The sequence below is a fragment of the Myripristis murdjan genome, chromosome 4, assembly GCF_902150065.1.
Source record: "Myripristis murdjan chromosome 4, fMyrMur1.1, whole genome shotgun sequence".
NCBI classification, from domain to species: domain Eukaryota; kingdom Metazoa; phylum Chordata; class Actinopteri; order Holocentriformes; family Holocentridae; genus Myripristis; species Myripristis murdjan.
Window position 1 is genome coordinate 35,945,977 of NC_043983.1, and position 14,424 is coordinate 35,960,400.

At 48.3% G+C, this 14,424-nt stretch overlaps 3 protein-coding genes across 5 annotated transcripts in view; 1 reads left to right on the plus strand and 2 right to left on the minus strand.

Annotated features, from left to right (window-relative positions):
* Window positions 1-4,040, plus strand: part of stil (STIL centriolar assembly protein) — a 47,810-nt gene extending 43,770 nt beyond the window's left edge. The window contains exon 18 of one of the 2 annotated variants that reach the window (XR_003928128.1): window positions 3,979-4,040. The gene's annotated coding sequence lies outside the window, so the exon portion shown is untranslated. The remainder of the gene's footprint in view (window positions 1-3,978) is intronic. The other variant, XR_003928129.1, reaches the window with a different exon arrangement.
* Window positions 1,767-5,776, minus strand: LOC115357665 (uncharacterized). Of its 2 annotated transcripts, XM_030049261.1 has the most exons (6): window positions 5,691-5,776; window positions 4,675-4,704; window positions 4,299-4,589; window positions 3,631-3,732; window positions 2,824-3,012; window positions 1,767-2,106 (listed from the first exon to the last, which is right to left on the minus strand). In XM_030049261.1, the coding sequence occupies exons 1-6, from the start codon at window positions 5,728-5,730 to the stop codon at window positions 1,934-1,936; spliced, it is 825 nt and encodes a 274-aa protein (XP_029905121.1). In that variant the 5' UTR covers window positions 5,731-5,776; the 3' UTR covers window positions 1,767-1,933. The 2 variants fall into 2 exon arrangements, with proteins under 2 accessions (XP_029905121.1, XP_029905123.1); XM_030049263.1 differs by lacking the exon at window positions 3,631-3,732 and having other exon boundaries at window positions 2,824-2,996; window positions 4,364-4,589.
* A 2,042-nt stretch (window positions 5,777-7,818) lies between these two features.
* s1pr1 (sphingosine-1-phosphate receptor 1) lies at window positions 7,819-10,646 on the minus strand. Its single transcript, XM_030049260.1, has 2 exons — window positions 10,566-10,646; window positions 7,819-10,076 (listed from the first exon to the last, which is right to left on the minus strand). Exon 2 carries the CDS (start codon window positions 9,961-9,963, stop codon window positions 8,845-8,847), a length of 1,119 nt encoding a protein of 372 aa, XP_029905120.1. The 5' UTR covers window positions 9,964-10,076; window positions 10,566-10,646; the 3' UTR covers window positions 7,819-8,844.
* Between the last annotated feature and the right edge of the window lie 3,778 nt (window positions 10,647-14,424).

A 14,424-nucleotide genomic window follows, 5' to 3' on the forward strand; every position in this document is an offset into this window, starting at 1 on the left:
GTTGAATGGGAACGTTGTTGAATGGGAACGTTGAATGGGAAAGTTGTTGAATGGGAACGTTGTTGGATGGGAACGTTGTTGGATGGGAACGTTGTTGAATGGGAACGCTGAATGGGAACGTTGTTGAATGGGAACGTTGAATGGGAACGTTGTTGAATGGGAACGTTGTTGCATGGGAACGCTGAATGGGAACGTTGTTGAATGGGAACGTTGTTGAATGGGAACGTTGAATGGGAACGTTGTTGGATGGGAGCGTTGTTGAATGGGAACGTTTTTGAATGGGAACGTTGAATGGGAGCGTTGTTGAATGGGAGCGTTGTTGAATGGGAACGTTAAATGGGAACGTTGTTGAATGGGAGCGTTGTTGAATGGGAACGTTGAATGGGAGCGTTGTTGGATGGGAACGTTGAATGGGAGCGTTGTTGGATGGGAGCGTTGTTGAATGGGAGCATTGTTGGATGGGAACGTTGTTGAATGGGAGCGTTGTTGGAGCGTTGTTGGATGGGAGCGTTGTTGAATGGGAACGTTGAATGGCAACGTTGTTGAATGGGAACGTTGTTGAATGGGAGCGTTGTTGAATGGGAACGTTTTTGAATGGGAACGTTGAATGGGAGCGTTGTTGAATGGGAACGTTTTTGAATGGGAACGTTGAATGGGAGCGTTGTTGAATGGGAGCGTTGTTGAATGGGAACGTTGAATGGGAACGTTGTTGAATGGGAGCGTTGTTGAATGGGAACGTTGAATGGGAGCGTTGTTGAATGGGAACGTTTTTGAATGGGAACGTTGAATGGGAGCGTTGTTGAATTGGAACGTTGTTGAATGGGAGCGTTGTTGAATGGGAACGTTGAATGGGAGCGTTGTTGGATGGGAACGTTGAATGGGAGCGTTGTTGAATGGGAGCGTTGTTGAATGGGAACGTTGAATGGGAACGTTGTTGAATGGGAGCGTTGTTGAATGGGAACGTTTTTGAATGGGAACGTTGAATGGGAGCGTTGTTGAATGGGAACGTTTTTGAATGGGAACGTTGAATGGGAGCGTTGTTGAATGGGAGCGTTGTTGAATGGGAACGTTGAATGGGAACGTTGTTGAATGGGAGCGTTGTTGAATGGGAACGTTGAATGGGAGCGTTGTTGAATGGGAACGTTGAATGGGAGCGTTGTTGGATGGGAGCGTTGTTGAATGGGAGCGTTGTTGGATGGGAACGTTGTTGAATGGGAGCGTTGTTGGAGCGTGACGTGTTCGCTGGTTTGAGAGCTGAGCCAGTTCAACGCGTCTCTTTCAGGAACATGGAGGGAAAAGGACTGATGGGCAAATGAGAAACAAATCATCAAAAGCAAACAGTTACCTGAACCTCAGTAGGTCTAAAAAAAAAAAAAAAAAAGAAAGAAAGAAAAAATGAGCAAAAATGACCTGAAAATGTTTTCCCAAGTTTTTTTCCAGGTAAATTTCTGACTTTCTGATGTCAGTTTGAACTTTCCTGCGGCTGCACCTTAAACCACCCACTCCTCCCACCCGTCTGCACCGCACAGCGCCACCATGTGGAGCACATCGAGGGTCTGCTAGAGCTGCACACATCAAACTTACAACCAAAGCCATCATCATCATCATCATCATCATCATCATCATCATCTGACCTTCACCCTGATGGGTCCCCAGGTGGGCCAGATCAGGTCAGAAAAAGCAGAGGCCTCAGAGAAATGAGCGCTGGACTCTTCAGTAAAGAGATGGACTCTGACTCAGTGATACTCAGGCCTGGTTCCTGTTTTTAAAAAGTTTATTTTACTTACACAAACCTTAAGTTTTGGTTAAATCACTTCCTGGTGTGGCTGAAGCCGAGGGGCGGGACCTGCAGGCCGCAGCTCTGCTTCCCCCCGGAAACTAAACCTAAACGTGTCGCATCACGCCGTCCTGCACTTCCTGTCCACGTGCACCTCTACAGGTACGTGCAGGGTGTGTTCAGCGGCGAGCTGCCGTTGGCGGGCCGCAGGATCAGGGTGAGGCCGTCAGGCAGGTTGGTGGCGTTCATGTGTGGCTCCGCCCCCTCAGCCTCACACAGCACCGTGGAGCTGTTGGAGCCCGGAGCAGCCGGAGCCAGCTGGCTCACATCTGCACACAAAATTAATCAATTAGTCAATTAGTCATTCATATATATAGATATAGATATAGATATAGATATAGATCTAGTGAAAGAGAGAGAGAAAGAGAGATATAGATATATATATTTATGTGTGTATAATCTAATCCAGTCCAGCTGTTGTGCCCTAAAGTTTCCTCTCCTGCTGCCTGTAACGCTCAGCTTGTCTTGTTGTCACGGTAACAGAGGTGTTCATTCACTTCTATGTTTGGCATTGAGCTCATAGTTAGTGCTGCACTTTACTGACAGCTGTTTCCACTATTCTGTCCCCCCTCATGTATGTAAATATAGACGGACAAAAAATCAGAAACCCCTCTCAGTGTAATGCAGTCCAGTAGCAGACCTGCAAACTACAACCTCAGTAATAAACACAGAATTAAAGAGACACATTCTCCACAATGTCAACACAAACTGAACATTATAAACTTTAACAGCAGAAAGACAAATAAGAGCAAAACATGAAGGTCAAATTAAGATTTAAGGTTAAAACAGGAAAGTCTGTTTGCAAAGGAAGGAAGTCTGAGTCTTTAAGAGGGGATTTAAAAAAGTTACTCAATGTGGGTGTGATCTCCTCAGGCAGGACGTCCCATGGGAACAGACAGACAGACAGGCAGACAGACAGGTAGAGACAGGTCTAGCAGACAGACGGGTATATCAGGCAGACAGACAGACAGGTGTCTCTCTCTCACCCAGCAGCAGCAGCAGCAGCGGCTCGCTCGGCTCAGAGCGGCGGTGCAGCTCTTCCTGCTCGTAGCTGCAGCTCAGCCGCACAGGAAGCAGCGGCGCCGCCTGCTGGCCGGCGGCGAGCCTGCGGGCCGTCAGGTTGGCGCTGCAGGACGCCCAGCCCAGAGACGCCCTGTCGCTGGAGAAGTGACAGAAGGGAGTTTAAGCAAAGGCGGATTGTGCGGCGGCTACTGCAACCGGAAATGGCTCTCACCCGACGCTCTTGCCGTAGCTGTCAAATCCACAGTAGTCATTAAGCAAACTACCGCGACAGCGGCAGCGTTTTCCTCAGCGTCAACGCTGTGCAGTTTTATTAATTAAAAGTGTTACACTCATAGTGAGTGTGAATAGTTTTTTTGCTATTCAAATGTATTGTCATTATGCCAAGTGCAGGTAGAAAGCAAAACGGAAAGATGTGTGCATTTCGGACAATAATTTAAAGATTTAATAATAATAATAATAATATATTATTAATAATAATTAATTATTTACAATTAAGCACACATCTGATCGGAGTGTGAAGGGATCAGTGCGTGACCTGCATGACGTGCAAGAACACATTTAATTTCAGAAATATGAGGAAAACTATTTAACTGACACGCCTATATCACGCGTTGTAGCGACAACGTGAGAATGATCCTTTCGCCGTTGTAGATCAGGCTACTACGGCAGACAACGCCGGCGCGACGGCTGAAGTCTCGATCAGCAGAGCGCAGATCCATTTCCGGTTGCCGTAGCCGCCGCAAAATCCGTCGTTGCTTAAACTCCCTAGACAGACGGGGACGGGGACGAGGACGAGGAGCAGCGCACCTCCACGCTGCCCTCTACTGACACAACCTGAGAACTGACAGACAGGACGGGAGCACTGACGCTCTCTGCCAGGAGAGACAGACAGGCAGGCAGGAGAGAGAGACAGGCAGCAGAGAGGAGACAGGAGAGAGGAGAAACAGACAGGACAGAGAGGCAGGAGACAGGCACGCAGGAGAGACAGACAGGAGAGTGAGACAGGAGAGACAGACAGACAGTATTGGGTCTGACCTTCAGCTTCTGTTTGCTGCTGTTATTTGTTTGTTATGCTGAGTCAGCAGAAACGCCTCACACACTTGTTTTCCGACTGTCAGGTGTGTGTGTGTGTGTGTGTGTGTGTGTGTGTGTGTGTGTGTGTGTGTGTGTGTGTGTGTGTGTGTGTGTAACTTCACAAGAAAACTAAAGCTTTTGGAGAAAAACCTCTCTGAGACTAACTCTAACGCTGTGGAAAGCAAAACGTTTCCCCAGGGACTATTTTCCCTGGCGGAGGAGGAGGAGGGAGCGCTTCAGCTCTAAAGCCCCGCTGCTCGCTTTGGGAGGAGATCAGAGGAACGTTCTGGACCTGCAGAGGAACTGAGAACTGAGCTCTGCTGATTGGTTGGACCAGCCTGACCTTTGACCTGTGGCCTCTCACCCCAGAGGAACAGGGCTGTGTTGTCGCTGGACTCGGACGTGTAGCTCTGCAGGTGGTAGTCACACCTGACGGAGGTGCGGCCCCCGACCGGGAGGCGGCGCATCAGCCGCCGGACGGGCAGCACGAAGCGGCAGACGTAGTCGTGGGTGGTCATCACGCTGAGCGGCGTCCGCGCGTCGCCCCGGTACAGACGGCACTCGCCGCCGGTGTAGTCGATGGGAACGCCGCACAGCACCGTCAGCCACTCCCCCGCCACCACGACCGGGCTGCTGACGCTGATCCACGGCTTCTCTGAGGGGGGGGGGGGGCAGACAGGTGATGATGATGATGATGATGATGATGATGATGATGATGTCATGGCGACAGACGTACTTACCACTCCATCTCGACCTGGCCGACACCCCGCCTGTCAATCAAACACAAACAGGAAGTCATGATGATGTCACGTTCCCCAAACCGAGGCCAACAGAGATAGATACCACACCTGCCCTGCGTCCGAGTCCCCACACTATCACACTCTGTAGTAGGGAAAAAAGAATGAGTACATCCCAGTACACAGTGTGTCAGGTGCAGTACACCAAGAGTACCAGGATGTTCTACTACATCAGTCTGCATGTCAGCATGCTGCTCTGGCCATGCTGACCCACAATCCTTTGCACAGCGGACATTACATGGCACTGACTGAGCTGCATGTACAGGCCACGCCCACAGGAAGACAACACACACACACACACACACACACACACACACACGGCCCTCACCTGTCTCAGGTACAGCACCAGGTACAGGAAGACAGCAGATCAGAAATCAGACAGAGGACAGCGCAGTATGAAACAGCAACAACAACATTCAAATGTGGAGCTACGGACGGAGGAGGAAGTGAGCGAGAGGGGCGGAGCTCAGGGAGGACACATGGAGTGTGTCCCAATAGTATGCATACACATGCATACTGCATACTACACTGCATACTTTGTAAGGGCAGCTGCAGTACATACTAAAAGTAAAAAGTAGAAGTATGAGATTTGGAACGCAGGGCCTGTCTGTCTACCTGTCTGCCTGCTTTTCTGTTACCTTAACCTTAACTTAACTCTTACCTTAACCTTAACTTAACCCAATCCTTACCTTAACCTAACCTAACCCTTACCTTAACCTTAACCTGGCTCTAACCTGAACCAGGTGTGGTGGGCCTGAGGGGGAGCAGCTCCTTCTGATTGGTTCCTCTGATAGTGACTTCCTGCCAGCCAGCGGTCAGCAGCGTTCTCCCTGACAAGCCACAGTGACTCCCCACAACACGAGCAGCTGACCTGACAGGCCTGAGGCCCTGATCTGCTGCAGCAGGTAAACACTGAGGGGACCAAACCCACACACACACACACACACACACACACTCACCACACAGAGCGAGGCTGAGCAGCAGCAGCAGTGCATCCATCTGACTGCAGGGTTCTTCCTCTTCTGACCTGAAAGCTGCTGCACGTTTAAACTTTAACTGCCTCTGTGTTTTTACCCGCTGTTAAAGGGCCATACCAACAAAACTCAACAACCTGGGGGGGGGGGGGTTCAAACTGTTCCCTGTCCCGAGCTGGCCTCCAGCGAGCCGGGGCCCCGGGACAGGGTCTGGGCTGAGCTCACAGTCAAATGTTTGTGACGAGGTTACGTCGGGACAAAGTTGATTCTGAGGTGAGTGTTGACTCTGGACCTGTCAGGTGATGCTGCAGCCAGAGGTTTTCATAGTGGGGCTCGGGGTCCCCCAGGGGTCCTTGGGGGTCCTCCAGGGGGTCCTCAGTTTAAATGTTTGTTTGCGTCTGAACGGCACCTGAAGCCTTTAGACGTCTGGTCCAGCAGCACTGACCTGACCTTTACACAGAGCTTTGTTATGTGTAGAAAGTTGTCTTGTAGCCAACAGAAAACTCAGGGTTAACCCTGAAGTCACCTCGCTAAGCCCAAATCCAGCTGCTGGGACAGGCCTCTGCTGAACTCCAGGGAAGTGAGACTAAACTGAAGCCCCAGACATGAAGGCCTAGATCTTTTCTATCTGACGTGATTCTGCAGCCATGAAACAACAGCAGCTTGGCTTTGAATATTTCCCTCAGTATCAGAGAGATGGAGCTTCAACAGAGACACAGCATTATTATTATTATTAGTAGTAGTAGTAGTAGTATTAGTATTAGTATTATTGGTCAGCAGCCAGATGTTGTTGTTGTTGTTTTCCTGTTCTCATAAGCTCTGAGTGCAGCTCGGTGCAGTGACACAGAGTGACCACCGGGGGGCAGCACAAGACTGATGATGAATGTAAACGGGTCAACATGTCATGTTTGTTTTGACTTACAAAATACTCAAAAATGTGGACAAAGATTTGATGTTAAGAGTGATATATTACTCATGTTTAATAATCCCAGTTTTTTCGGCAGATGAACCTTATATAATTAGATTATTATTTTGGCTAAATATTCCATCCATGAAATGATTTGGCTTAAAACGTTACCCCTGTTTTACAATTTTAAAGGTTCCGATTTTAATACATATTTGACTGCTACTAAAAATTTAAAAGTCAGAAATAAAAACTGGAAAAAATATGAAATTGCTTCATTGATATTTCAGATTTCCTCCCTTTAGTCAGCAGACCCTGGGGAGCTTCACTTTTTGTTTCTTTCCTTTCCTGTAATTGATTGTAATTTATTTTAACATTATTTTTGCAGGTTTTTTTGATGAAACGTGTGTGTGTGTGTGTGTGTGTGTGTGTGTGTGTGTGTGTGTGTGTGTGTGTGTGTGTGTGTGTGTGTGTGGTGAACTTCATGTAGCCTATATGACTTGAATTTATTCTAATAAAGGAAAACGCTTGGCCGCGGCTGATCTCAGAGCAGCAGGTGATGCAGGTGACTTCTGGTCTCAGGGTTCAGTGACCTGAAGCTGAAGCAGGTTTGATTTGTAGTTAAAATGAAAATGAAAATTAAATTAAAAATTAAAATCTTAATCTGATCGGAATCCAAACATCTGCAGGTGTCAGAGTGAGGCGACCCTGCTTCCTGCTCACGCGGCTGTTTCATTGTCTCCATGGCAACAGAGGAGGAGGCGGGGCCCTTCATTATATATAAACACCATCAAATATTTACAATATTTCTGTATGTTTAGATATTTTATATGTAATGTTTCTGACTGGACCCTGAAAACAGCTGAGCTCCAACAAGATGAACTGACGGGATGCTCAGAGTTTCTGATTCCTGCCATCTGCGGTGCGTAAAAACAAATTATAATGTTAATCCTGAATTATCCCTGAAATGCCACTTAGAAAATAAGTAATTAAATTCACACCTTATATGGAAGATTGGAAGATATGGAAGGTATTGTTATTTTATTTTATTTTAAGGGATATCGAAAAAGCCTTGATTATCCCTCGAATTAAAACAAAGACTGAAATATTCCTTCATTTTTGGCATTCATTCAAATTAATGAGCTACATCTTGAAGTTAAGAGCGTGTGTGTGTGTGTGTGTGTGTGTGTGTAAAAACACAGCGGAGGCTCTAGCAGGTTGGGTTTATTAAGCGCTAACAGACACTCAGACAGTTACAGTGTGCAGCGGGACGGGACGGGACGGGACGGGGCGGGACGGGACGGGGCGGGACGGGGGGTCCAGCCGGACACCGAGCGGCTCGGGCCGGGCCGGGGGTGCGGAGGGTGTGCAGCTGCAGCAGACTCCTCTGTCATCAGTCAGGAAAACAACAGCACATCAGGTTTTGTCCTGTTTCATATAAATTAATGAGAAACTACACGGCTCACTACTGCCGTCTGAACACAGAACACACACACAGTAGAAAATACATTCTGCACGGAGCGGGACGCGTTTCTCTAAGCTGTCCGGTTAACCTGCCGTTAACCCTTTGAAACCCAGCAGCTCGTATTCCGCCCTCTGCACGGGGCGCACTTTACATCTGTTTGCTTATTTTGGGGGGAAATTTTGTGGTATTTGTCAAATCGTTTAATTTGAAGCTTACACTTACAATCATTATAAACAGACCATGACCAGTGATTATTTTTTTTTTACTAGCCTACTTCTCTGATATTTTGGGTTAATTTTTCTGATAACTTTTAATAATAATAATTTTCTGGTCAAGTTTTACTAATTTCTTGGTAATTTCTGGGTCGTAGTTTTTGACAGAAATCCAGTGAAACTGCTCAGGTTTCAAACGGGTGAACGAAGGGAACATTTTAAATATTTCAGAACAATAAGCGCTACAGTTCTAGTTGTTCCTCCATCAGGACGTTTAAGAGGGTCAGTACGTCTACAACAGATCCGGGACCTGTCGCCGGCCCGGGACAGCCCACAGTCCACTCTGATGCCGGAAGTGCTTTTTCTTCTTCTACCGCGTCTCTTCCCCGCCTCCTGCAGGAGCAGTGACAGTCCTCCAGCCGGGACGGGATCAGGAGGCCCCCAGGGGCCCCCGGACGCCCTAAACACAGTTCAGTCCATATATACACACACTCACATGTACACAGGCTGTACACACAGCTGCACGTCCGCTCTGCGCGGCGCACGGCCGCCCGCCGCTCAGGACGACGAGGCCACGTTCCCGGACGACGCCACCGTCTCCCGGGGCGAGCACTCCGGCTCCTCCTTGTTGGGGTGGGAGGAGTTGTCCGACTTGCTGCGGCTGAACTCCGCCCCCATGATGGGCCCGGAGAACTTGCCGGCGGGCCGGACGCAGGCGGTGCAGCACAGCAGCGTCTTGATGAAGGCCCGCCGCATCTCGTTGCTGGTCAGCGTGTAGATCAGGGGGTTCATGGCCGAGTTGAGCACGGCGAGCGCCAGGAACCACTCGGCCTTGAAGAGGATGGGACACATGCGGGTCTCGCAGGCCACGTCCAGCAGCAGCAGGATGAAGAGCGGCGCCCAGCAGGCGATGAAGCAGCTCAGCACGATGATGACGGTCTTCAGCAGGGCCATGGACTTCTCCGAGCTCTTGCTGTTGGCCCCCGCGTTGCCCCGGCCGTTGGACACCTTGCGGAACACCAGCTTCTTGCTGCGGGCGCGCACCAGGGCGTAGATGCGGGCGTACAGCACCACGATGGCCATGAGGATGATGCTGAAGACCGTGGTGCAGAACAGGATGTAGGTCTTGTGGTAGAGCGGCAGCACGGTGGAGCACTTCTTCATGCTGTCGATGCAGTTCCAGCCCATGACGGGCAGGCCGCCCAGCACGGCGGCGATCATCCACACGGTGCTGATGAGGAGGAAGACGCGGCACGTGTTCCCGTTGTTGTGCAGCTTCATCTTCAGCATGGTGAGGTGGCGCTCGATGGCGATGGCCAGCAGGCTGAAGACGGAGGCGGCCAGGGCCACGAACATGCTGCCCTCCCTGAAGAACCACTGCGTGGGCGTCAGCTTGTAGGTGTTGGCGCCCGACAGCAGGATGTTGGCGGTGTACACCACCCCGGCCAGCAGGTCGGACAGAGCCAGGTTCCCGATGAAGTAGTACATGGGCTTGTGGAACTTCTTGGTCCTCCAGATGGTGAGCAGCACCAGCACGTTCTCCAGGATGATGAAGCAGCACACGATGATGAAGACCACCGAGTCGGCCTTCAGGCCCGAGTCCTGCTCCGTCTTTCGGAACTTGCCGGTGTAATTGTAGTGTTTGGCTATCAGGTCAGAGTACACGGGGTCGGCCATGGCCTGCGGTCTCACAGGCGTCCAGGAGGGGGCGCCGCTGCCTAACTGCTGGTCCTCAGGTCAGGAGGTGACCCTCATCAGGAGCAGAGCCCGTCCTGCTGCCGGAGCCCATCCTGCGGGACACAAAGTTTGTGAGCCTCGACGCGAATAAAAAAACCCTCAGAGCCTCACAAACACACAAACACACAAACACAGCGACACTTTGAATCAAACCACACTCCGTTTTTTAGTTTTATAAAAACATAGAAAAAGGCGGGCAGTTAAATTTCCTTCGATTAAAACCAAAAAATAAGATTATAGAAGAGAAGAGGCGTCACTTGCTTTTTCCATCTTTTTCAGCAGAACGTTTCATTTATTCTCATTTCCACTGCTCGTCTCGTTTTAAAACACACCGAGACCCAAAACCGCAGCAAGGAACAGCAGAAAACTGCGCCTCGACGCTCCGACTCAACTTGGAGCGGCGCTGCTTTCTCTCTTTTTTCCTTTTCTTTTCACTCTTATCTTTAGAAAGAGGCGATTTTCAGTCAAACAGAGAGAGAGCTGATCAGAGCGCATCCCCGCATCCCCGCGGTTTAATTTCTGATCAATAAAGTTGATCTTACCTCGGCGAGGCTCAGGTTCCTCCGGGCAAAGCAAAACGTTTCCACAGAAAAATCAGCAGAGCAGCAGAAAGTGAGAGAGGCTGTGCAGGACCCTCCTCCTGCAACACACACACACACACACACACACACACACACACACACACACTGCCCTCCTCCTCACGCAGCACACCCGGCCGCAGCTCCTGTGATAACTGATATGGTAATTTAAATAACTGCTGCGGTGATTAACATGATAATTTGAATTCCTATGATGATTCTTATGATCATTTAAACAACTGATCTCAGAGCAGCGAAGCCCGCACTCAAACTGTCCAATCAGCAGCGACGTCAGACATTCTGCTGGTCCTGGAACAGCCACACCGTGGACTCTCACAGCACCTTAACCCAGTTTTATCACTGTAGTACCATCGCAGTGTAGTATTTTTATCAGGTAGTATCACAGAACTATCACAGTACTGTCATATGTATATATAATGCATACTTAATGATCTAATATTTCTTTTCTATGTCTTGAATTTTAATTCTCCTTTTAAGAATTTCAACAACTGCAACTGACCCAGTGGGGTCAATAAAGTATTTCTGATCCTGATTCTGACATTACTGCTATCACAGTAGTACTGCAGTAGTGTCACAGTAATACTGCAGTAGTGTCACAGCACTGGTATCACAGTGGTACTGCAGTAGAATATGAATGAGTTCTTCTATTGAAAAACTGTTTTAATATTTTATCAAACATCACTAATCTCAATTCTTTTGTTTTGCCAGCTGAGCCCAACACACACACACACACACACACACACACATAGACACACACACACACACACACACACTCCCCCTGCCCCCCATATTGATTCCAGCTGTATGCCCCCCTCCCTGCTGTATGACACTCGGTCCCGGGGGAGGGCGGGGTAAATCGCTCCGGGGGGTAAAATGAAGCGCCCCTCCACACACAAACTGAACCCTGTTATATGACTTTTTCAGCAGAACCCTTCCTGGGACATTATCACACATCACAACTACACTCTGAGGTCAACACATGTCCCAGCAGCCCTGGGGGCTAGTTCAGCCAAAAACCAACAAAATCAAAATAATATTCACTTTTTCTTAAATGTTGAACATATTTGATGCATTTAAATTAGATTTTTTATGTCACCACCGAGGTTCCAGCGACAGAGAAGAGCGAGTTCTGGTGCGCCGAGGGAACAGGCGACAGACGGAGCGGCGCTGCAGAGCCTTGCTCGGGACGTCCAGAGAGGCTGAGGACACGTGATCAGCTTTAAACCACCGGAATTTAATGGCAGTCCTCTTGTAATGTAATTTTAAACATTTCTAAGAAGTATATATTGTTTTACCCTAACTTTCCTGTGGTGGCTTACTGGTAATTTTTTTCTTGGCTAATTTTCAGAATTTTTGTTTTTTAGTTGCTTGTGGAAATTGTATTTACAAGCATTTAAATACAAGAAATCTGCCATTGAAGTTAGATGAAACCCACATGATCCACTGTGATCAGTGTGTACAGTGTGTGTTCAGTGTGTGTTCAGTGTGTGTTCAGTCTGTGTACAGTGTGTGTTCAGTGTGTGTACAGTGTGTGTTCAGTGTGTGTACAGTGTGTGTTCAGTGTGTGTACAGTGTGTGTTCAGTGTGTGTACAGTGTGTGTTCAGTGTGTGTACAGTGTGTGTTCAGTGTGTGTTCGGTGTGTGTACAGTGTGTGTTCAGTGCGTGTTCAGTGTGTGTACAGTGTGTGGTCAGTGTGTACAGTGTGTGTTCAGTGTGTGTACAGTGTGTGTTCAGTGTGTGTACAGTGTGTGTTCAGTGTGTGTTCAGTGTGTGTTCAGTGTGTTCAGTGTGTGTACAGTGTGTGTTCAGTGTGTGTACAGTGTGTGTTCAGTGCGTGTACAGTGTGTGTTCAGTGTGTGTTCAGTGTGTTCAGTGTGTGTACAGTGTGTGGTCAGTGTGTACAGTGTGTGTACAGTGTGTGTACAGTGTGTGTTCAGTGTGTGTTCAGTGTGTGTACAGTGTGTTCAGTGTGTGTTCAGTGTGTGTTCAGAGTTTGTTCAGAGTTTGTTCAGAGTGTGTACAGTGTGTTCTGTGTGTGTTCAGTGTGTGTACAGTGTGTTCAGTGTGTGTACAGTGTGTTCAGTGTGTGTACAGTGTGTGTTCAGTGTGTGTTCAGAGTTTGTTCAGAGTGTGTTCAGAGTGTGTTCTGTGTGTTCAGAGTGTGTTCAGTGTGTTCAGTGTGTGTACAGTGTGTGTTCAGTGTGTGTTCAGTGTGTGTTCAGTGTGTGTACAGTGTGTGTTCAGAGTGTGTTCAGTGTGTTCAGTGTGTGTACAGTGTGTGTTCAGTGTGTGTTCAGTGTGTGTTCAGTGTGTGTACAGTGTGTGTTCAGAGTGTGTTCAGAGTGTGTTCAGTGTGTGTTCAGTGCGTGTACAGTGCGTGTTCAGTGCGTGTTCAGTGTGTGTTCAGTGTGTTCAGAGTGTGTTCAGTGTGTGTTCAGTGTGTTCAGATTGTGTTCAGTGTGTGTTCAGTGTGTGTTCAGTGTGTGTTCAGTGTGTTCAGTGTGTTCAGTGTGTGTACAGTGTGTTCAGTGTGTGTTCAGTGTGTGTTCAGTGTGTGTTCAGTGTGTGTACAGTGTGTTCAGTGTGTGTTCAGTGTGTGTTCAGTGTGTGTTCAGTATGTTCAGTGTGTTCAGTGTGTGTTCAGTGTGTGTACAGTGTGTGTTCAGTGTGTGTTCAGTGTGTGTACAGTGTGTGTTCAGTGTGTGTTCAGTGTGTGTTCAGTGTGTGTTCAGTGTGTACAGTGTGTGTTCAGTGTGTGTACAGTGTGTGTTCAGTGTGTGTCAGTGTGTTCAGTGTGTGTTCAGTGTACAGTGTGTGTTCAGTGTGTGTACAGTGTGTGTTCAGTGTGTGTTCAGTGTGTGTACAGTGTGTGTTCAGTGTATGTTCAGTGTGTTCAGTGTGTTCAGTGTGTGTACAGTGTGTGTACAGTGTGTGTTCAGTGTGTGTACAGTGTGTGTTCAGTGTGTGTTCAGTGTGTGTACAGTGTGTGTTCAGTGTGTGTTCAGTGTGTGTTCAGTGTGTACAGTGTGTGTTCAGTGTGTGTACAGTGTGTGTTCAGTGTGTGTACAGTGTGTGTTCAGTGTGTGTTCAGTGTGTGTACAGTGTGTGTTCAGTGTATGTTCAGTGTGTTCAGTGTGTTCAGTGTGTGTACAGTGTGTGTACAGTGTGTGTTCAGTGTGTGTACAGTGTGTGTTCAGTGTGTGTTCAGTGTGTGTTAAGTGTGTGTACAGTGTGTGTTCAGTGTGTGTACAGTGTGTGTTCAGTGTGTGTACAGTGTGTGTTCAGTGTGTGTTCAGTGTGTGTTCAGTGTGTACAGTGTGTGTTCAGTGTGTGTACAGTGTGTGTTCAGTGTGTGTTCAGTGTGTTCAGTGTGTGTACAGTGTGTTCAGTGTGTGTTCAGTGTGTGTTCAGTGTGTTCAGTGTGTGTTCAGTGTGTGTTCAGTGTGTGTTCAGTGTGTGTTCAGTGTGTGTTCAGTGTGTTCAGTGTGTGTTCAGTGTGTTCAGTGTGTGTTCAGTGTGTGTTCAGTGTGTGTTCAGTGTGTTCAGTGTGTGTTCAGTGTGTGTACAGTGTGTGTTCAGTGTGTTCAGTGTGTGTTCAGTGTGTTCAGTGTGTTCAGTGTGTGTTCACTGTGTGTTCAGTGTGTGTTCAGTGTGTACAGTGTATGTTCAGTGTGTTCAGTGTGTGTTCAGTGTGTTCAGTGTGTTTTCAGTGTGTTCAGTGTGTGTTCAGTGTGTGTTCAGTGTGTTCAGTGTGTTCAGTGTGTGTACAGTGTGTGTTCAGTGTGTGTTCAGTGTGTGTTC

Coding starts and splice junctions, on each gene's coding strand:
- LOC115357665 (XM_030049261.1), bottom strand. CDS start 5,730: ATGGATGCACTGCTGCTGCTGCTCAGCCTCGCTCTGTGTG. Junction 4,705..5,690: donor GCTCAGCCTCGCTCTGTGTG/GTGAGTGTGTGT, acceptor TTTGATTGACAG/GCGGGGTGTCGGCCAGGTCG. Junction 3,733..4,298: donor CACAGCCCTGTTCCTCTGGG/GTGAGAGGCCAC, acceptor CTCTCCTGGCAG/AGAGCGTCAGTGCTCCCGTC.
- s1pr1 (XM_030049260.1), bottom strand. CDS start 9,963: ATGGCCGACCCCGTGTACTCTGACCTGATAGCCAAACACTACAATTAC.